The sequence below is a fragment of the Lepeophtheirus salmonis genome, chromosome 6 (genome assembly GCF_016086655.4).
Source record: "Lepeophtheirus salmonis chromosome 6, UVic_Lsal_1.4, whole genome shotgun sequence".
NCBI lineage: Eukaryota > Metazoa > Arthropoda > Copepoda > Siphonostomatoida > Caligidae > Lepeophtheirus > Lepeophtheirus salmonis.
In genome coordinates this window covers 53295239-53317696 of record NC_052136.2, presented here as the reverse complement: position 1 = coordinate 53317696, position 22458 = coordinate 53295239, and the positions used below count along the sequence as shown (strand labels likewise).

At 29.6% G+C, this 22458-nt stretch overlaps 1 protein-coding gene across 1 annotated transcript; it reads left to right on the top strand.

Moving 5' to 3' along the window:
• Positions 1-1272: 1272 nt before the first annotated feature.
• LOC121120465 (uncharacterized) lies at positions 1273-2321 on the top strand. Its single transcript, XM_040715340.2, has 2 exons — positions 1273-1504; positions 1570-2321. The coding sequence occupies exons 1-2, from the start codon at positions 1341-1343 to the stop codon at positions 2162-2164; spliced, it is 759 nt and encodes a 252-aa protein (XP_040571274.1). The 5' UTR covers positions 1273-1340; the 3' UTR covers positions 2165-2321.
• Positions 2322-22458: the final 20137 nt, after the last annotated feature.

Genomic DNA, 22458 nt, shown 5'->3' with positions numbered 1-22458 from the left:
AAATTACTTCTGACCAGGTTTTGTGAAAGGTACTCCTACAGTTACGCCGGCTTTGACCCAACCCAACAAATTGCAAATATACAAATTGCTAAAGTTCGGTAAATCAAATAATCAGTTACACTAATCAATCACCAGATTTCTACGTAACAATCCTCTCAGAATGTAGTAAAACCAAATTCATGATAAATAACTTTTTTTTTTAGGTTTTTTTTTTAGATAAAAAGTTTATTAAAATGACATTTGTTATTTCAACCACATTTCAAGAAACTAACATACTCTTAACTTGCCTAAAGTGAAAATTGCTTAATACCTGTAGTAACTACAAAATAACTTTTGGAATATCAAAAAAGTAATATGTTAATGTATAATTAAAGATTCAATCCAAATAATACAAACGTGTAACACTAACAACTTTCGTTGTTACAAATAAGAAACGATAACAAAATACCTTACATGCTAAATAACAGGAAAATGAATTAAGAACATTATTTCATATGAGTGTAAAATTATGTGCATTAAGAGACAACATATCTGTTGAAACTGATTACTATTCATAGAGTTTTATAAAATATGACATAAAAGTATCAGAGTTATTTTTGTAATTGGTAATCTGAAGAGTTTTATTTAATTTACAAAGCTGTTATCATAATTCTTGAAGAAATGACATGTAATTATAAATTACTCATAGAATAATCCTGAGGATTTCTTCAAGATTTATAAATGTAACTCCTCGTTGGCATAAAAAATGTTCATAATTTGGGAATATCGTTATGATATACATGTTTATTGTTTACATGTTACTTATAATAGAGCTTAATTCAATATAAATGCCAAGAAAAAATATTTATCAAGATTAGCTTCAATTAAAAGGATATATGAAAAAAAACACAACATATTTTTGTTAATTAAAAACTACGTAAATGAAAAGTAAATTACAATTAAATTTTGAAAGCCATGCATGATAGTTTGTGAAACAACATTGTTTGACTCCATTGAAGTTTACATATTAAAAAAATGTTACTATTAAAAAAAGAAAAGATAAACTTTAAATTTGATATTTTCTATGAATTTCATATGAAGATGGTTTTTTTAAAATCAATTTAAAGGGGACTATACTAATATTAAAAAAAAAAAAAAACCAGTTTTTCATTATTGCAAAATAGAATAAATTCCACACTCTCATTATAAAAAATAAAGAAAAATGAAATTGGGTTTTCCTTTCAAGTCGAATTAAGCATTCTTTAACAAATACCAATGCATGTATATAAAACCATTACTCAAAATATTTAACTTTAGAGTGCAATGGACAGTCAAACAGAGAGCTGAATATTTACAAAGTTATGTATTTCAAATTAGCAATCCTCCTTTCTGTTTTTGTTTGTGCAATTGCACAAAATAAAGACATTACACTCAAGGCAGCTTCATTAAAATCCAATTGTGGATGTCAATGTAATAACTACATATTCCGTGATAATTATGGGAAGACACAAGGAAATTGTAACACGTAAGATGTTTTCTAATTATTTACAAAAGAGTTGTGCTAAAATTGATATATATTTTTTAATATAGAGTCGACAAAACTGGAGCCAAATGGTGTTACGTCTCTCGAGGAAATACTTGCAATGATGTGACATATTCGAAAAGAAGGGACGAGAGAGGACAACCTAGACAGATATCGAATGAAGCTTGTGCCACTCCTGCATGTAATGGACGTTTTACCGGTGGAGGTCAAGGGGGATCCTTTGGAGGAGGCAACGGTGGAAGTGGCGGTGGATCATTCGGAGGACTTTTTGGGGCAAGTAATGGTGGAGGTGGATATGGCGAAAGTGGTTCTTTTGGAGGTGGCCAAGGAGGCATTGGCTCGCCTGGAGGTGGATCTTTTGGAGGAAGTGGTTCCTCTGGTGGTGGATCTTTTGGAGGAAGTCATGGGGGAAGTGGTTCTTTTGGAGGAAGTGGTTCCTCTGGAGGTGGATCTTTTGGAGGAAGTCATGGGGGAAGTGGTTCTTTTGGAGGAAGTGGTTCCTCTGGTGGTGGATCTTTTGGAGAAAGTGGTTCATCTGGAGGAGGCTACGGTGGTAGTGGTTCTCCACATGGCGGCTCTGGAAGTGGTGGCTCTATTGCTATAATCATTAAACCAAGAAAAGCTGACGCCATTACATTTTAGAAGCAATTCATAAATATGCCAAATTTATAAAATCATTTCGTGAAATCGTTATTAAATTACATAAATTTGTACCTTAGTTTCATAAAATATGTTTCATATTTAACACAGATGCACTTAGATATTTTAATTAAAAAGTAATACAAATTTACAATGTTAACTTTATTAGATTTAATTACAATTAATGAGGCCAAACACTCTATTTTCCTGGAGTATACTATAGATTTATTCGAGGCATTAGAACAGCAATTTTTCATATTGTATGGTATTAAATAATATTTATTTTTCATTTGAATCGAATTTATGAAGGGTGGGTTATTTGACTTATACTAAAATAATGTTCTTCTGATACTTAGAACAATATTTAGTTTATTAAACACAAGTTATTATTTCTCCTTGTGTGAAATGTATAAATAAATAAATTTGCTTATGAGTAGATTATTCAATATTATTTAGAACTAGATATTTTTTGAATATGATATAAAAATATAGGAACAGGGTTATTAGATGTAAGATGTAGGCGTTTGCAATTGCCATTACGTTAAAAACTATTTCTAAGATATAGCCATTAAATAGTCAATTGATTGATCAAATACATACATGGTGTATGTCACTTCTATTTGATTCGTGACACAAGTTGGAGAATAATCTTATTCCTCCTTACACATCTCTTTTTTTATGTATTTAACATAATTACACAAACACATGTTTTGGTCAAATTTTGATCCAGTAAAATTAATGGTTAAGTGTAACAATATTTAATAATTAGATCAATCCACTTAAAAGGTACATAATAATTTTTTAATGGTCTTTCACATTTATTCTTATTTGTTATATGTTTATGAGGAACATTCATTTATTTCTTCAGAAAGATACAAAAATATTGTTTCTTCCTCTAACAAATATGCATACAGAATTAAAAGTCAATAAATTACTATAGAATACTTTAAATTTAATTAAAACTATATTAACTGGTCAGATAAGGGAAACTGAAAATTGACCGCATTTACAGGTGACCGTTTAATCCAGGTTTGGTATTTTTGAACAATTCGAAAATTTAAAATAGTTTTTAAAAGAATACAATTAAAAATATGTTGGCAGTAATGGGATAAAATTCATTCTCTAATATGTACATTGGGAGAAAAATGTAGGAAAAAATAATTTTTTGAACTTGAATATATATCTGATATTCACTCTTCCATGGAGGGCATGCACTCCTTTTGTTCTTTGTAATATGTCTTTGTAAATTTAAAAATGTGTCTGTTCAATAAAGGTTCATCTATGAACCTATGTATTAGTTTGTTGGGAACGGGATTGTAGGGACAAATTCAATACAGTTTCTTATGATATGAAATTTTTGCATGGGAATTGGATATGGCCAATTTGTGCAATGGCACGCTTAAATTAAGGGACTAACCATTAGACAATTTTTAATGTATAAGAAAGATCCCTGAAAGGAATGAATAGTTAAAAATCATTGGGCAAAGTTCTTGGCATTTTAAAAGAATAGGAAAAAGGTACAATGTCCCTTCTAAATAGTCTTTCTTTTCATTACAAAGTCAACGACCGTTGTTTAAGAAATTCATCAATATGTGGAGTTATTAAGACATCGAAAAATGCTGATTTACTTATAAGTATTTCGATAGCAAAATTGGTACAAAATATTTGTATCGTATCTAGACTAAGCTCACTCTATATATTTTTTTATATTTAATTTGCTTCATTTGAAACAGATTGCATTTTAGTGTATTTAATCTTCAACTATTCAAGATAAGTAAATGGAATTTGTAAAAAATAATGAAGTATTTATCGACGTATTTGTTAGTCTTGTAGTGAAAAATCAATAATCCCTTAACCATATACTGCTATGAAATTGAGACTTAGATCTAATTGTGTGATTGTTTACATCGTAATGAAAAAAAATATCTAAGTTTAAATTTCCTAAGTATATATCAATAATTGGATTTTTGTTTGAAACTCTTGAAATAAGGTGATCAATAAATTCTCAAATATTAACTATACTAAGTAAGATACAGAGGTTTTTTTTTTATTATTCAAATAGTAAAAAACAATACAAAACACGGAAATTAAAAAATAAAAAAATAAAAATTAAATCACTACTTATATTGAACTGAACTTCTTGGGTTTAGTATACTTGCAATGGATATCCTTGTATAACAAACTTGTCCACTGCCACCAGAGCCACCGTTTTATGATCCACTTCCTCCGAAAGTGACATGTACATTTATAGAAATGCAGATAAAATCCAACAATTGTTCATAAAAAGTGGAGTAATTATTAATTTTTTTAAATTGAGAAAATATGTTATTTTTGATCAAAATCCAAAAATAAAATATCTTATGAAATATGTCCATATTTATATTTTTTTAACCCTAATTATGAACTGCCAGTTTTATAAATGTATTGCCTCAAAGGAAAATTTTTAACAACATATAGATTTTTTTTTAAATTACAAACATAATTATTTAGAAAATTATTTATTTTATAAACATTATTTAAAATAGTCAATCAGTTACTTTTAGTAAAACTAAAATCTTCGATTTTAACCAACATTTAAAAAGAAAAAAAACATTTTAATTTAAAGAAATGTACATTAGACAAAAATGTAATTTCAAAAATCTGAAAATTAGATTAACTTGATGAGCTTTAATAAACAAATATATCTATATTTTAAATAAACTTTTTTTTTGCAAAAGAACGGTTGAGGGAACCTATATAATTGTTCTCTTCAATTTCTTAAAAAGCTTTTCCTCCAAAATTAAATGAGTATCATATTAACTTTATAATTGAGTAATTATTGCTATTTTAACTATTGGTTTGATCAAAGGAATTTATTCCAGAATCAAAACCACAATTGAGGAGCATTGTATATGTTTTGGTTTTGCTTTTCTTTTTTTGCATATATATAAAAAATAATTATTCATCGTAAGGTAAAGCAAAAAACTTTAGACATATTAATTCATTTACTTTGTTACCATAACAAATCCAAGATAAATATTATACAATCTATAATGTTACTCTACTTTTATATTTTTAAAATTTTCTAGTTCTTTTTGAAAAAAGATATATTTTTATACATTTCATAAATATTATTAATTGGCATGATGTGAAATTAAGTCGTTTTGAAAATTAATAGAATTGAATGATTCCTGAATTTGTGACTACAAATCTGTTCCATAATTCGTTGTCTTTGTTCTTGAAAAGGTACCAAATTATAAAGTACATCAATAGAATTCCTTCTGTTCAATTTCAAATAAATTCGAGAGATTACATTCAGAAAATGAGGCACAGCTCAGGATGATTTATATTTAAAATCCTCAAAGAGCAGTAGCAACTTCACCACTAGTAGTGCTTGATTAGAGTTTGAAATAACTTTCTAAATGTTTAGAAACGCCAAGTAGTGTTGTGTGCCAACTAGCCCCGTTCTCTCCCTATATTTCATTGTTATACCTATTTGTATGGACAACGACACCCATATTTATTTTTTCATTACTTTTTTAATTTAAAATGTTTTTATTTAATTTTGACTGAGTGAAAATAATTGAATACATCATTAAAAATATTAAACTTCAAAGACACCTTGGTAAAATATAAAAAAAAACATGTAGAACTTTGTAGAACAGATATACAATTAATCTGTTAATAAAAGATGACAAGCAATGTTCATCAGAGGAAGGGGAAAAGTAATAAAAATCTCGTGTATAATGGGCGTTTTTCTATAAAAAAAACATAAAATTATAAAATAACACTGACAATTAGTATAATTTTTTGAAAAATGCACATAACGTTTCATTAGATCAGCTACAATCTACAAGGGAGGAAGGAGAGAAGGAAATAAACAAGGACTTTTTTTAGAATTACTCTAATATAGATCCTCACTTCTACTCTGACTCCAACAAGGATTTACAATTAAAACTCCACAACAAATCGTTTCTTATGAGTACAAACAAATGTTCACTCAGGTTTGGAATATATTTGAATATACTTAGGAAATGATTTATTCTACTGAGTAATAAAAAATAATGACAAATGCTAAGGAAAAGTAAATTTATTTTTCAGATTACCAATTCCGAAAAAAGGAACAGCTAAAAAGCTAACAGGATTCACATCACCGGTCATCATGTTAATGTATTTCACCATTTTTTTTACTAAACAAGGCGTGAAACTTATACCGCTCTATTATTGTTGATTAAATGGATGATAGGAAACATGTTATTACGCCATCCAACATCTTATTTTCCTCCACTTCTAGGTCCATCGTTATGAGCTAGTGGCTCTCTGAGATCATTACTCCGAAAGTGCTCAACACTAAACTTTGTGATGCCTTACGAAAAGGGACTACCCTACGGCAACTATAAAATAGATGGACATAGGACTAAACTTAGATTTGACAAAATGTACAATATTTCCCTAGCACGTTCGAGGTCCTATTATTTTTAACTAAGGAACTTGTAATAGTTTATAGAGTAACTAATTTTGTTTTGAGTTTGTGAAGGGAATTTTCAGAATACATGCTCCATTATTTAAAACAGGATGGGCGGGGGACGTCTTTTTATGGTCATTTCAAGGACTCTTTCAGAAACGGCTCTCTTAACTCTGCTGATGCTCAAAGAGGAACAGATCAATAATACTTGGACTGTCGTGCCCCAATATCAAGTATTCTTGCTGTGTATTACGTCGTTGCTTAATTGAACAATATCTCACAAAGAAGTAGTGGAAGGTAAAAAAGGGCTTCATACGCTCTAGTTGTCCACATGAGGTGAGTTGATCAAATTTGTAGTATTGTTCATTATTATGAAACCTGATTTTATAATTAAGGTACCTGTTTGGACCTCAAAAGAAAGGCCCGTCCCAAATTTCACTTTTTTGATGAGCAAAACAATTTCGAATTTAAAATACCGGCCAACCCTTATTATTTGCTCGTCAGTGTTGTGCAAACTTTTAGACGTTAAGAATGTTTGTCCATAATTTTCTTATGAGCAAAGTTGTAGAATACATTACAATCTGTCGATTGCTCAAAAATACGTTGTTCTAATCGGAACTAATACCACACAGTATGAGAAGAAGATTGAAATAGCAGACAATTTATATTGTCTTCCATACATTGAGACATTATAAATCGTTTTCTTCGAGGTCTCAGTCTGCTCCCCGATGGCCTTCTGAGACAATTCCGAACGGAGGAGTATCTCGTTGCTGTGCTCTCATTGTAGCAATTAGGCCAATGTTTTTCTTAGCAATAAAGCCCTCAAAGAGGAGGTTACTGGATTATATTTCTCTCTTTTTGAAAGCCAGAGACTGTTTTCGTTGATTTAAGAATTAAAAGAATCCATATACTTGATCTTATGGGTAAAGAACTCAAGATGGGTGTGTATTTCCTCAGAGAAAGCATTTCAAAGGAATATTAGGGCTAAAATCAAGATAAGTTTGATTTGAAATCGTTCTAAAATAGTTTGAATTCTAAATATGTCGACAGAAAACTCTTCTTTGGTTGAAGATTGTTTACATGTCAGTTGTAACTTGATACTCTTGAATTTAGAAATAGGATCTATAGGGGTAAGGAGATCCATAATGGCCCTCCCTGGTCCCATATTCGCAATTAATTTTGAAATATTGAATGATGGAAGACCAAGTAGGTATACGACAATTTCAGCCACATCATAATAGAGAATAGTATCAGGCTACCCAACAGAGCCGTCAATTTTTTTATTTTTTGGTGAATTAAGTAACGATTAGCTTGGGGTAAACTCAAAGGTGTATCCTAAATTTTAAGCCTTATAGTTCAAGTTCTTTACTCAGAGGTGGGTGAAAGGGTCCCCATCCGGAGGCGGATCCTCCATTGAGTAAATTAAGATTATATCTAAGGTTGATTGATGATCACGTTCTTTCTTGAAGACGAGTAGTAGATGTCCTCTATCTTTTTTTAAGTAATTACAAACTTAGTACCGACAAAAAAAAACAAAAAAAACGACAGGTGATGCCTTATATTTTATATATGAGGCACATCTTAAAATGAGGTGTACGCACTAGCCCAAAGAACAGTAACTACTTCCATACTAATAAGTTGTTATTCCTTTAAAGTGCTTGATTTGAGTTGTAATGACTTGCTAAAAGTTCAAAAACGCCAAATGGTCATGTGTGCCAACTTCCCCCGTTCTTTACTTATCTTTCATTGTGATATATATTTGTATGGACAAAATCACATATTAGTTTATTTTTAATAAAGGTATTAATTAATTATTGTCATAATAACGTGTATACTTCCAAAGCAGTTAAAATAGTCTTTGGGTCCCACGTGAATTGCCACTTGATATTTAAAATCGGACCCAAGGAGAGGCCGAATTTTAGGATTAAGACAGCCCTACTAATAATTGACCATGTATTTCACTAATACTAATTACTCTTTAAATATGGTTTTAAAGACTAATCAAACCCCTTATTGACCAAGAAAAAGCATATCAGGTGAAAATAAATGCATATAGTACCAATATAAATAAAATGCAAGATACTTACAGATATGGTTATCAAAATCCTTCATACAATTTCTCGTTAAATAATTTTTGGGTAAGGTTCAAAGATCCATATACAAATCAATTATGAGTTTCCTTTCTATCAATACAATGAAGCATTTACAAATAAAAAATAATTCATATAAATATATGATTGATTGAATTTGAAACGCCTTAGACATTCTATTTATTTTTTAAATCCTTTGATTCAGCTTTTCAGCAAATATATTAAGAAGTGATAAATATATAAATATGATGATAAAATATAACCATATCAAAAAAAAAATATGACTAAGATTATTGGCTGAGATTTTTTGCAATTGCATGCAATATTAGTTATACCAATAACTGATGCCTAAAGATTGAAACTTCTGAATATGCTTAATATTTACAATTGGCAATTAGTAAATAGTTATATTTCAGACATCAACGTGGAATTTCCGATTTTGTTTGTCCCAATATCCCTCTTAAAAGATAATAATTGAACATTTGATTCAATAAGGCATGTGCATTGTATACTTATACTAGATTGTAAACACATCACCAATGAGTAGCAACATATTGCTAAAAAATTATAAGCCAACTTGAATATTAATTATGATTATCCGCCCAAAGAATACTAACTACTACTGTGGGAAAGACTTCAGACGAAGTTGAGTCACCTGTTGACAAAATTCCTTTAATTTTATTACACATTGTTTGAGACTTTATTAAAATTAATAGTATTCTTGACTCAAAGTGGTTATTCCAAAGATGAGTTGGACAACCCAAGAGGTTAATTTCAATATTCTACTATTCTCAAGAAATAAGAAACGTATGATATCCTATTCGCCAGAAGTCCTTGAATTATAATTTGGATTTCAATCCATTAAAACTAATCCATCTAGTAGTCACTGTTACTATTACAAGGCTAGGAAAAAAGAAAATGTTTGTTTTTTTCTTCAGCAAGAGTTTCTAAATGTCTATGGACTACCTCTCCTCATTTCGATGATAATGACAAATAAGTTCAATCTTTGGAATCATTTTCTTTAGTGAGAAAGGACTAACTTACTTAGATAACGAAGAGCTATCATCCTTTTTGATTAAGATCTTTCAAGATAATACGAATATAGTCCGTTCATGATTTACTCATTCTCATGAAGTTGAGGAAAGGCACCAACATATCTTCTCACCAAAGTCAAGATAATTTTTATTGAGGAATTGTTACTTTTTATTGTCTTTAAAGAAAGACCACAACAACAGTCAAAATCATTAAAAAATGTATCTACATACAATTTATACAAATCTAAATGCTAGTAGTATGTTTATTGGATCTCTTATGCAATGGAAAGAAATAGCTCAGTTTTAATATTTTGTTGTAAATTTTCAAGCAATTTTGAATAAGATACTCAGAACTAATACTTATCAGATCGACTCTTCTTTTTTTATGCTAATATTTAATACATACATGATGATATTTATATGGTCCTTAACAAATATTTTGGAATTCTGAAATCCATTCCCATTTATTTATTTAGTATTTACCGTATAATTGTTTTATTAAGTTAGGAGTTTAAATGGAATTATTACAATCACATTATAATGCAAATTTCACTTTGAGAAAAGTTCATTATGATAAATTATACCATGAAGAAACTTTAATTTTTTTTTAATTTTAAATTTTCTTATATAGTATTGGCTCTATTATTTAACTAATAACAATTGTTTTGTTCAAAAATATCTTTGCTAGATTAAATTATTTAAGCTTATAAATTTCATGCACTTTGAGATACAACACCTTTTATAAAGTTATAACAAATGAAACACACATAAATAATCCGTCCTGCCAAAGGAGCTTTATGGTGGTCGAGTTCCCACTGAAAATTTTGGACAGCCCAATGATCCTCTCAACATGTATTCTTTTTGAAGCAATTTTTCTGGCATTAATGAATGTCTGTGTTTTTTTTCTATAGCTCCCGAAAGTTGATTAATACCTCGAATAGTAGTTGGAGTATTACATTTAACATTTTGATTGGCAAATCCTGTACCATATTCCTATATCTGCCGTGTTTGCATCTCCTGAGGACAATTTTTTTTTCTTTAAAAAGTCTAATATTCTGATTATTTGGCGATTACTATAGGAGCCATGGTTTCTTGATTTTAACCTCAGTGACATCTAAGGCCATTCTCGTATTGGTTAATTTCGACTTTATGTCCTCTTGCATGTAGAGGTCTATGATGTCACTGGGCAAGAACATATCAATTTCTTTAAATTGATAATATATAAAGTTCAACCATGTTCTAAAGACCTTTCTGACTTTTGTACGGTTCATTTTAAACATAATGCCAATCTCTATATCATCCTTGTTTAGGCATAACTTCATGAATGTGATGAATAAATTGTTTTTTAAAGTTAAAGACTCATTTGATGATCAACAGCGGGTCCAAAAGAAAAATACAAATATTTGAAGCGACTGTAGTTTCTTAGTCCTGTGTAGTGGACGATTGCTAAAATAAATTGAATTGTTTACAGTCAAACACACACTAGTCTTTAAGATAAGTCATGAATATTTTAAGGATGGATAAATATTCGCATTAAAAAATATGAATAAAGTTTGTAATAGAAACAAATGCGGTTTATCATTTTTCTTTTACAAAAAAAGAGAAGCAGACTTAAAATTCAACTTTAGTATACTTCTATAGTATTTCCTGGATATATAGTATTTTATTCATCTACCTGATAGATTATTAACAAAGTTTGGGATCGAGAACATAGGTCGAAGGAGTTATTCTTTAGTACACATAGTTTCAACATATTGTTCTTATGTGGTAAACGGATCTGATTGGTTAACTTCGTCTTGTGTAGGAGTTGACTATCCTCGTTGATGTTCTCAGTCAGTACGTATCCACTAACACATCTAAGTGTTGATTAGGAGTCATGAACATGCTGTTGCAGTCAATATTATTTATGTTACCATTCCATAAAAAAGAATGGGCTTATAAATTAAAATTTCTTAGGAAGATTTAGAGACCTTAAACTTCTCTGATTTTCAATTTTGAACAAACGAAAATTTTCCTTTAACTGGATATTTACTTATTTGTGACCAAGGAAAAGGAGATGGAACGTCATCTCGTTTCAAATGCCCATATTTTTTCCTCTCACGGAAGCTAGAGTTGTTTAGGCACTCAGAAATCTTCTGAATTGAAGTGTTTTTCACTACAGAGTATGGTAATGCCCTCCAGAGTGAACAATTATCATCTTTTCGTCTCAGAGCAATCCACCATTTAAGGCATGTATCTTCATTTGAAGGGAAGCATAATTATCCTCCTCTCGAGCTCCCAGGGACAACACAAGACATATGTATAAATTAATATAATACCTAACTTACAAATATCCCAATATTTTCAATTTGTAAAGATGGAATATTAATAATGAATAAGTAACATTAATATAAGTATAACTATTATCACTATTAACTATAAATCTTATGAGTTATTACATATTATTTATTAATAGCTTAATAATACATCGGCGTCACACAACAGTTGACGTAATCTTAAGCAAAACTAGCGCCCTTAAGCAATCCATACTTAAATGAGACCAAGCGACAATGAGTATAAAGTATATTTTTTAATTTGCACGTGCCCTATTAGCAATGTACATACATGTTTGTGCGTAAAAAGTTACATATCTAAGTCATTATATTCTCTCTAACTTAAGTGCATTATAATTATAAATGATACCTGCTCATCTAAATAGAATCTTGGTGTTATATTATTGAAATTAATACCAAATAAAATTATGTATTTCATTGTAAATAATTAACTATTGTTGTCTCACACTGTTGAATAAGTTACATAAGATCCTTGTTGAACCCATTACCAAAAATGTAATAATCTTTTGTAGAATTTCCGTTTCAATAAATTAATATTTAGTTACATTAGATATGCCTTCAAATATGTTTGTAAATATAACAAAGGTATCAATGTGAAATAATTTAAAATTAGTGTAAATAGGTTGTCTACAAACTTTTTTCAAAGAGTAACTAAAAATGGGAGTAGAACAGCTCAGATATTCATTCAGCTCAAAACTTGAAGACTGGAATGTTAGATCAAAAAATGGATGAGTGGCTGACTTTGCAAAAATATAATTACCTCATCTATTTCGAAAGAAATGTCCATTTGTTTGTTGTGTGATATTCATAAGATGAAAGGTTCTCGAAATGTTCCATGAAGTAAATATTATCTTTGAGCTAAAATAGTTCCAAATATGTATCATATAAAAAAATATCTAAAATGTTTTGGCACAAAATTGGATGGCATATTAAAATACCAGGTCACGAAGCTATAATATAAGATCTAAAAAAATATTACATTTTTATAAATATGCAAAATTGATACTTCGTTATTACCAAAAATGTATCTACAAAAAATGTTAACTTTCCTAACAATATGTTGCGTGATTGACAATGCTCCGTAAAAACTGCTCGACCAACTAAATGTGCTTCAAAACATAAATATGTATTAAAACTCTTGATTTGCCTCTTGATAATCAAGGAGTAAGTCCGCTTCTTTTTTGAAGGGAGTCACTAAAGATGAGACCCCCTCGCTCTATATATTTACAAGATTAAGAATAGTCATTACTTTTTTCATATATATTCTGATATGTTTTTTTCATCATTACTCAAAAACTAATGTTGATGAATATTAAAATGATTGTATAATATTCAACGTATTTTTACTAATAGTTATCCATAATTTGTTTAGATTAAATTATTGTTTAAGGAGAAATGGATGTTTTGGAATTTGTTATACAACGAGATATAATTTATTAATTAACTGAAGAATTTAAAAAAAAATTAATTTTATCAATAGATGTGAGTCTAATATAGTCTAATCTATATTAATATAGCCGTCCTTAGCGGCTATGATGGATTCAATCCATCGAAGGAAGGCCTGGTACACACTGCGGATTCCGTACTCTGTTATGTCGTCCAAGTGTTGTTTGACAGTGATATTGAGGGCCTTGGTGTTTGGATGACGGATATTTCAGGCCTTCTTCTTGAAATCCAGCCGAAAGTTGTAGTCAAAGGGACTGGCATAAGGGATGTAGGTGGGCCAAAAGTGTCAAAAAGAGTTCAAAAGAACTGAAAAGACTCATTAAAAGGAGTCTTGTAACAGAGGAGATGGGGTTCTTTCACTATCAGTGTCAAATGTGAGCTTCCCCACTCTCACAAGTCTCTTTCCACCCACTTTTTTTACAAGATCTCTGGACATTCTGGTCTAAATCATGAAATCTCTTGCATGGCCTCTAAGACTATAGGGGATTGACCTAGCCTATTTTCTTTAATTCCTTGGCCTATTTGAAACAGTTTTTCTTCCTCTCCAACGTGTTGGATTTGCTGAAGGCATAGACGATGGTCCACGAGATGCCCAACTACAGGGATCGGGCGAATGAAAATTCAAATGTCATTTTCTTGATTTATACGTACTCTAAAGAGCTCAGATTAGTTTTGTTTTGTAACTAATTGCTTACGGCTGTAATTTATCGAAATATTTATTAATTTCGATCACTCAACTTTAATTAAATAAATTAGTCAGTGTTCAGATTTCATTGGACCACCCGGTATATTACACTACATATTTTTGAAAATTATTCTCCAATTACAAAATACATTACATAACTTTTGTCTTATGGAGTTATCATATAAGAGTCTATTAGCAATTGAAGTTATCATCAATTGATCTTGGCTATTTTGAAATTATATTTAGAGATGTCAAAAAAAAAAAAAAAAAAAAAATGGTATATTCTATTAATTTGGATCGTTATATACTGAGACAAAAAGAAAGTATTTACAATGAACACCTATTTTTTACATATTTGTACAACAAATAACGCCATATAACAACTTGTTTAAGAATATAAATGTATATTACTCTTCATACTTCTAATCATACATGATGCATTATTGCCTCTTTGTAGTTATATGACTTTACACAACATTTTTTTCCTCTTTTATCCCATATATAATTATATCAGTTTGTTGTATATAAACTGCGATTTTGCACAAATTGTTGCTTAAATAAGCAATTAAAATAAATCATTTAGAGTACTTGCAATGAGGAAAATTCAATTGTGGATCATTCCTTATATTTTTTTATCTCAAACTGTATACGCAAGCTCCCTCTAGACGTATATTAAGGAATATAATAGATAGGTTAAGTTTCTTCTATGATACGTATACTTAGCTTGGTCATAATAGTTATTAACAGTTGTTATATAAAGATTTTTTAATATATATAAGGTATACTAAAAAAATTAAGGACTACAGTATAAAAAATATATATTAGTTTTGTTATTTTTGACTTATTTAATAAAAGCTTATAATCGATATGTATTTTGTGACACATTATAGTGCTCAAATGTCGACAGTTATATATAGGTATGTTAAAAAAATAGACGGCACCACCCTTCATTTCTTGGCAAGGAAATTATGTAGCTCTACCATACTATTCATTTTCAAACCGGTTCTTTAACGAATGTTTGATTATTGAATGATTAAACATTATTTGATTTGAATACTGTATTTTGGCTAAGTTTCGCCAAATTGTATTATATTTATTGAGTTTAACGTTTACATAAAGATCCGAGCCACATCACTGCCCAAAAAATATTCAATTATGTGAGATATAACTATATTATTTCATCATTTAAAGTAAGGCCTTCCAATTCTTGTCATGGATAATCTTTATATTTCGACTCTTGAGTCTCTCCAGTGAACTTGTAGGTTTTTTAATACATCCTACTTAACTAGTAGGGGTTTATCTATTATTTCTCCAAATTTTAACATACTTTATACTGGTTATTGACCCTCAGGACGTTTGCAAACTAGGGTCATAATTATTTAAGGTGAAATAATTTGATTTTTTTCCGTGAATTACAAAGGCTTTTTATTATTGAACGATGTCTCCTTCTAGGAAGAGTCAAATTCCTGAGAGTACTATTCAAAAGACTGGAAATGCTAAAACTTTTATTTGTCAGGATTTTTACTCTTTTCCAGAGTCAAGCGAGGATCTCAGAAATTGACACATTCCTTGTACCCATTTAACATCCGGAAACTATAATGTAATGAAATCTTCACAAAAGTTGAAGGAAATATGCAAATCAAGAAATGGAATATCAAAAGATTTTTTGTTTTACTGTTCTTTTAAAGGGATTGTCTTAAGGATATATACAAAATTCAAGACACTTGGATAAAAATATGATGGTAAGATTCTCAGACGAATGTAATAAATCGTTCCTTAGGTCGCCTAACGCTTTTCAGCCCACAAATCCTTCTCCGTATATTTCAAATTTAAATTACCCTCAGACCTCTCTTTCTCAAAATCCCTCCAAAACAGATCAAAATACATCCTAGTTAAATGAAAATCAAGCTTCTTTTTCCCAAAGTGCCCCTAAAACATTCAATGAAAAATTTGTTTAATTTTTTTTTAATGTTCCTTTAATTGCTTAGATGGAGTTGTACGGATTAAGTATATATAAACATTTTAGTATTACAATTACTCCAACTAATCTAGGAATCTTTTGGTAAAATCGAAATAAATATTGTATGTTTCTTTCACTAAGAATCACCGGGGTACGAACGTACACACTTCAAGTTCATTTGTCCCACTTTCTTCACTCCAAAAGAAAAACACAGACTCAGGAATTTTAGTATCAAAATATAAGGCAAAGTCTGAAAGACTGAAACTTGCTTTGGCTACAAAGAACCAAGAAATTGACTTCTTCACTTAGGAAATGAAGAAATTGAAGGACAAAATTAAAGAATTGGCATCCGAATTTAAAGAGTTAACTAAGAAAAACGTTAATTTGGCGAACAAATAGAAACTTGTAGAATTAAAATGAAGAATTTGAGCGATGGTGCACTTCAAAACTTAAAATTACCAAATTAAACTTGAAAAATATACAAAATAAACATTGCAAATTAATATCGTATAATCGAATCAAGTCTGAAAATATGTTACTCCACATAGTTCCAAGAGCTACATTCAACTATACAAAATTAATACTGAGAAAAAGAAATTCAATGATTGATAAAGTAAAATCAGAAAATTTATAGTTACAGGATAAACTTAACTCTTAGATAGCAACAAGTGACTTATTAAGTTACAATACCGTCCTGCATATGAAGACGTTCCCAACAGCAATTAGAATGTTGGCGTATCAGCAGATCATAAACGAAGTTACAACCATGAACGTTCCAACTTTGTTTAAATAGTTTTTGCCATAAGTTGATAATATCAATATATCAAAACGAAGTTTATAGAATTAATAGGTAGGGGAGCTTGGCATTAATTCTAGTCTCCAAACTGCTGAATTCATATTAAATAACCCCATTGGTACGCGAGGATTTGTTGCGACAACACAAGAAGACGTTCATATTAATTCAATTCATTTTTAGCACAAACGAAGAATGCATTTCTACAGACGAATTACCGGGTGGAAGGGCTGAAGATTTCGCAAAGCATATTTGTGGGACAGTAAATGAATTATGCCAAATTTACTGTCTCTTCCATGAAATTACTTCTTTTAAGGAAATTCAAATCAACATAATTAGCAACATAAGAAACACTTTTACCGATCGATGTCCTTCAAACCATGCAGCCATTAGAGAAATAAATAAAGAGTGGGGTAAGTCTTTGAATGAGCTGCACTTTAATTTACATCCCCTCAAATCAATTAAGTCTTCTATAAAGGTAGCTTTGAATAAATTTGAAGAGTCTAAGGGAAAAGTATTCGGTAAAGATTGTATGGCTGTTAATTTAATATACAACATCAACAAATTGAGATACATAAATTTGAACGGGTGACTCCACTGGATTTGTAATTTTCTTGAATAGAAGAAAAAAAAAATCATGTTCTAGCTGTGCTAGGCAAAGTTCTGATGGAAAAATGGATGAAGAAATTTTACAACTCCTATGATAATCAATTGAACTATCTTGATGGGATTAAAATAGTTAAAGAAGTTGTCGAACGATTAAAAAAGAGTTTATTAGAACCTACATTGATTTCTAAATCAAACAACGATTTTTTTGGAGAACCATTAGTTATGGAGAGCACCTTTCGTAAACTTCAAATAATTAAAATTAATTTTTCCTGCAATGATATGATAAAAGTTTGCATTACGTCCACAATAGTTGTGTTAGAGAGGCAATATAAAAAGTATTTTGAATTAGAAATTGATAACTTATCTGGAAGATTAAAGGCAGAAATTACGTCGCCAAGGTGCCACAACATGGACACTGAAGAACTTATTGATATGTTTTCAACAATAAAAAATAAATTTTTAAGTGCTACTATTGACTATATATCCTGTCGATTAAGACCTTCAAAAAAGGATACAATACATCATTTAGAAAAGATGGATACCCCACTTAGAGAAGATACCATAACAAAAAGTGTATAATTTGCAAGACATTTTAGAAAAAAAAAGTTATCCTGAAGATGTTGGTAAGGAACTACTGAAGGGAAAGATTTTGAAGGGAACATCGAAGGAAGATTGTTTAAGGAAAAAAATTGAACAAAAATTGAAAAAGGGTGATTTAAAAGCAGCATTTAAATATGTCGAAGAATAGACTAAAAAGGAAGTTTTAGATATTTTAAAAGGAAAACTTATAGAAAAAAATGCATACTATTTATGGCTTGTAGATTCACAGCTTGAAACCTTTATTGCCAAAGTGGAAGATTTTAATTTCCATAAAATTTCATATTGGTCTCAAACAGAAAATTACTACACTGCAGAAGAAAGTGAAATGTCTGCTTTTGCTTTAAGAGCTGATGTTTCAATTGGAAATTAATTTTTTCTTGATTAACTTAATTTTACAGTATTTGTATTACTATTATTAGCAGAATGTATAAAAATATTTAATAGTTATGCCATAAATTATTATTTACTTCTTTGTAAATAGAGATTATTACTGAATTAATAACTATTGAACTACAAAAATAAATCTATTAATATAGGGTTCTAAATTTTTTTGCGTGCTTTCAGTAAGTTTTTTAGTTTATTTATTATTGTTATTAATAAGTATGCGCCATATTTATAATGAGTTGTGACGTCATTTTCAAATTTGCAGCTCCAACTAGTGTTCAAATAGACTAAACATACAAAAAGTTGCTCATAAACAAAAGGAGAAGAATACAAGAAAAGGTTTAATTTTTTTCAACGAAAAAATTGCAATTACTCCGGATAAAACCAACCAATTAAAGTAATTTTGGTATCCTTGCATTATACCGCTAAACCTACATAATTGATATTATATAAAAAATACAAAAATATGCTGTTTTGATTTTTTGTTAATATTCCTATTATATATATTACTTGGAAATACATAATAACAAAGTAATTTTTATAGATCAAAATGAAATCAATTATGACTGATGTTGCGATTAAATAAAGCTCAATGAAAAATAGAAATTGTAATAGTCTATTTATACATACTACAACTTGTACATAACATATCTTTTATTTTTGATGCATCTATTGTACGTAATTACATAATTTATTATTTCTTCTTTAAAAAAAAAGTACTCAATATTTTTGATTAACTAACAGGATCGCAATATTTCCCAGTATAAAATAATTTTAAAGTTGATTTCCCAAGATATAGCTTAAATACTATTTACCTACCTGCCTATGACTTAGGTAGTAATCATAGTTTATCATTTCTTGGAGAGAAAAAAAATCATTTCCCTCGGAGAACTTGTCTATTTCTTTCAATTTAAAGGTAACCTCCTCCGTTATTCCCCCCCATATATTTTTAATTTTAAACTTTTGAAGAATTTGTAGTTACTTAAGCCAACCTCTAATATCAATTGGAAACATTGTATACAGACAAGTCTGGTCTTTTCTAAATCTTCGAGTAGCCATTGCAATTTCGTGATCTTTGAAGCCAAACTGAAAAGCAACATTATATATATCAACATATTTAACATAATCTGCTTTAAAATCCTTTCCGTTAACATTTTCAAGAATGTTCAATGAGAGCAAATTTTTCCACTTGAAGTCCTCTCCAGTGTCAAGTATACACTCTATAATTCACCGTAACTAAATAAGTCCTCAGAGACAAATCCCTATCCACTAAAACTAAATACAATCAATTCAGCCTAAAGAAACAAGTCTGCACGCAACGAATGATTTATATAAACTCTGCAAATTTTTCAAACTCTCCTAGAGATACTATTTTTAAGGACTCTAAATCAGACATGGGATGGAATCACCCATTCAGAAGTCACAAGTAATTCTCAAGTCGTCAAAGCCTGCAACTCATAAGTAAGTCAAAAGCATTATATTCTAAGACAAGCCAATTGAATCAAGTTGGTGTATCCGAATCTTATCTTAATATGCTAAGAACTTTCCAGTTTATCTGTGTACGGCTCAAGTCAAAGAAATTACAAGTATTCAATCTCAAGTCAAGTACGAGCATTCAAGCCTAAAGTCCAAATCAAGTCAAAAAAAATTAAGTTTAATTAAATTCAGAGCGTATCCAAGCTCAAAAGATGGGCCCACATAAAGGTTCAATGGTGTGGGAACGCATAAAGGACGTCTACACACTCACACAATCTCTCTTATATATATATACAGATATACAGAAGATACGTCTTATTTTAAGTTTTTAGAACATATTACTGATATATCCCCCCTCCCTAAAAAAAGTAAAAGAACTAATATTAGCACTTTACTCCATTAATAAGATGCATTCCATAAAGTGATATTCCTACCTGTTTGTTTATTTATAAATAAAGTAATTTTAGCATACTTGATCATATAAAATTTTAACTTTATGGAAGAAAAAAAAATTACTCATATACAACAATATGTCTACATTTGAGTGATTTTTCAATTCTGTTTTTGTCTTTCGACATGTTTGAGATACTTAAAAAAATAACAAAACAAAAAGTACTACCGTGGACCAGAAAAAAAATCAGGGACAACTTTGTTTTCACTCAAGATGGACCTCCTTGTCACCACGTCGCTAAGAACCAAGCCTTCCTGAAAGACAACATTCCGAACTTTTGGGACCTTATCATGTAGCCGCCCTCCTCTCCAAACGTGAACCTCGTGGACTACTCTGTCTAAGTGGGTCTGGAGGAGAGGGTGTGCTACTCCTCACAGGAATGTGCAATCTCTAGAGGCTTCTATCAAGAAGGAGTGGACTAAGCTCGTTTCAGAGTATATAGTTAAGGTCTGCAAAAAGTTAGGGGTCATATTGAGGCAATTATTAGAAGTAAAGGCTCACGTATCTTATAAAAGTTGTGTTATAAACTATTTCCAGTTGATTTTATTAAATAGTTTTCCTTACAAAATCACTCTTTTAAACTTTATTTTTTTTAAATGGAAAAAAATAAAATTTTTACCAATAGATAAGATCAACCCTGTATTATTGAATCAATAAATTAGATTTACATCTATAAGTAATGCACAATCTCGTAAATGATAGAAAGTTCTTAGAATATTTTTATAAAAGATAGTTCCAAAAAGTTTCATATCCACGCTTATCTAGTTCACTAGATGATCTTACTTTTAGTCTTCAACGTACAAAAGAGGCAGTGTATACTAAAAATTTGAGAATTTTTGGCTAATCAACAAATTTTAAGCTATTCAAACTTGTTAATTTATTTATTTCTCTTTTTCTTAAAATTTGTTTGAAACAGGATCTACATCAAAAAATCAAACCATTGCAGCTTCCTAATCAGCAATCCAATTTTAACAAATATTGATTTTATGAAAGTAAAATTAAGCATGTATTTGGGCTTTCACAAAGTGTACTTCATCATAGAAATTAATTTTTAGGATCGTGTTCCTATAATTTGACTTTTGTCCCTTTTGAAAAAATCCATCATTTTCAAGTGGATTCTAATTTTATCCTTATTCGTAGGACAAGACAGTGACTGGTGATGTATTGAATATAAGTACTCCTTCACAAATTATCTATATTTTAAAAATATTCATATTTGCCATTTAATTATTCTTGATATTCAAATCTGCACTCACAACTGACAAAACGCATTTTTAGATATTTCATAAATCTCAATCATGAATAATAATAATTTCACAAAAATATGCACAGTTAGTTTGATAACACTAGCTTAACTTGACGATTTCGCTCCTCTAAAACTAAAATAAATTTCCTTAAACTTTTGATAACACAAATAGGATATATTTTTTTTCTAAAACATCCTGTATCTGTTATACTATAAAGCATAATTATAAAATTTATTTTGAACTGAAATCTGAGATGTTATATACTTTTGGAGAAAAAGTGTGAGACAATAGACTAAACAATTTTTTTAGTAATAAAACCTTTTATTTTAATCTATTTTGTCTTGAATTGCAGTTCAAAAATCCAAACAAAATAACTTTTATAAAATTTTTATTGCCTTTTATTTTCATTAATTTTTTTAAGTAAAATATGTTTGTTTAATGTACTAAAGTTTGTATTAATAGCGCTACAAAGGGGTCCCGGTAGGAAAAAGTAGACGTTGTTTATTGGGCTGCCAGAATGACTCGTATTACAAAAATCATTTATCTATTTTTGCATTTTAGAGTTTATAATTAACCAAGATAGAGACAGAAGTCTATAATATTATATTTACCGGGCGGACCATTGAAATTTGAACCCTAATTCAATAGTTAATTAAGGTTGAGTAATTGACATTAATTCATATATTCAAGTATAAGCAATTAATTAAAAAACAAATCAAATCCCAAGCTCTCTAGCTTACGTAAA

Coding starts and splice junctions, on each gene's coding strand:
- LOC121120465 (XM_040715340.2), top strand. CDS start 1,341: ATGTATTTCAAATTAGCAATCCTCCTTTCTGTTTTTGTTTGTGCAATT. Junction 1,505..1,569: donor ACACAAGGAAATTGTAACAC/GTAAGATGTTTT, acceptor TTTTTAATATAG/AGTCGACAAAACTGGAGCCA.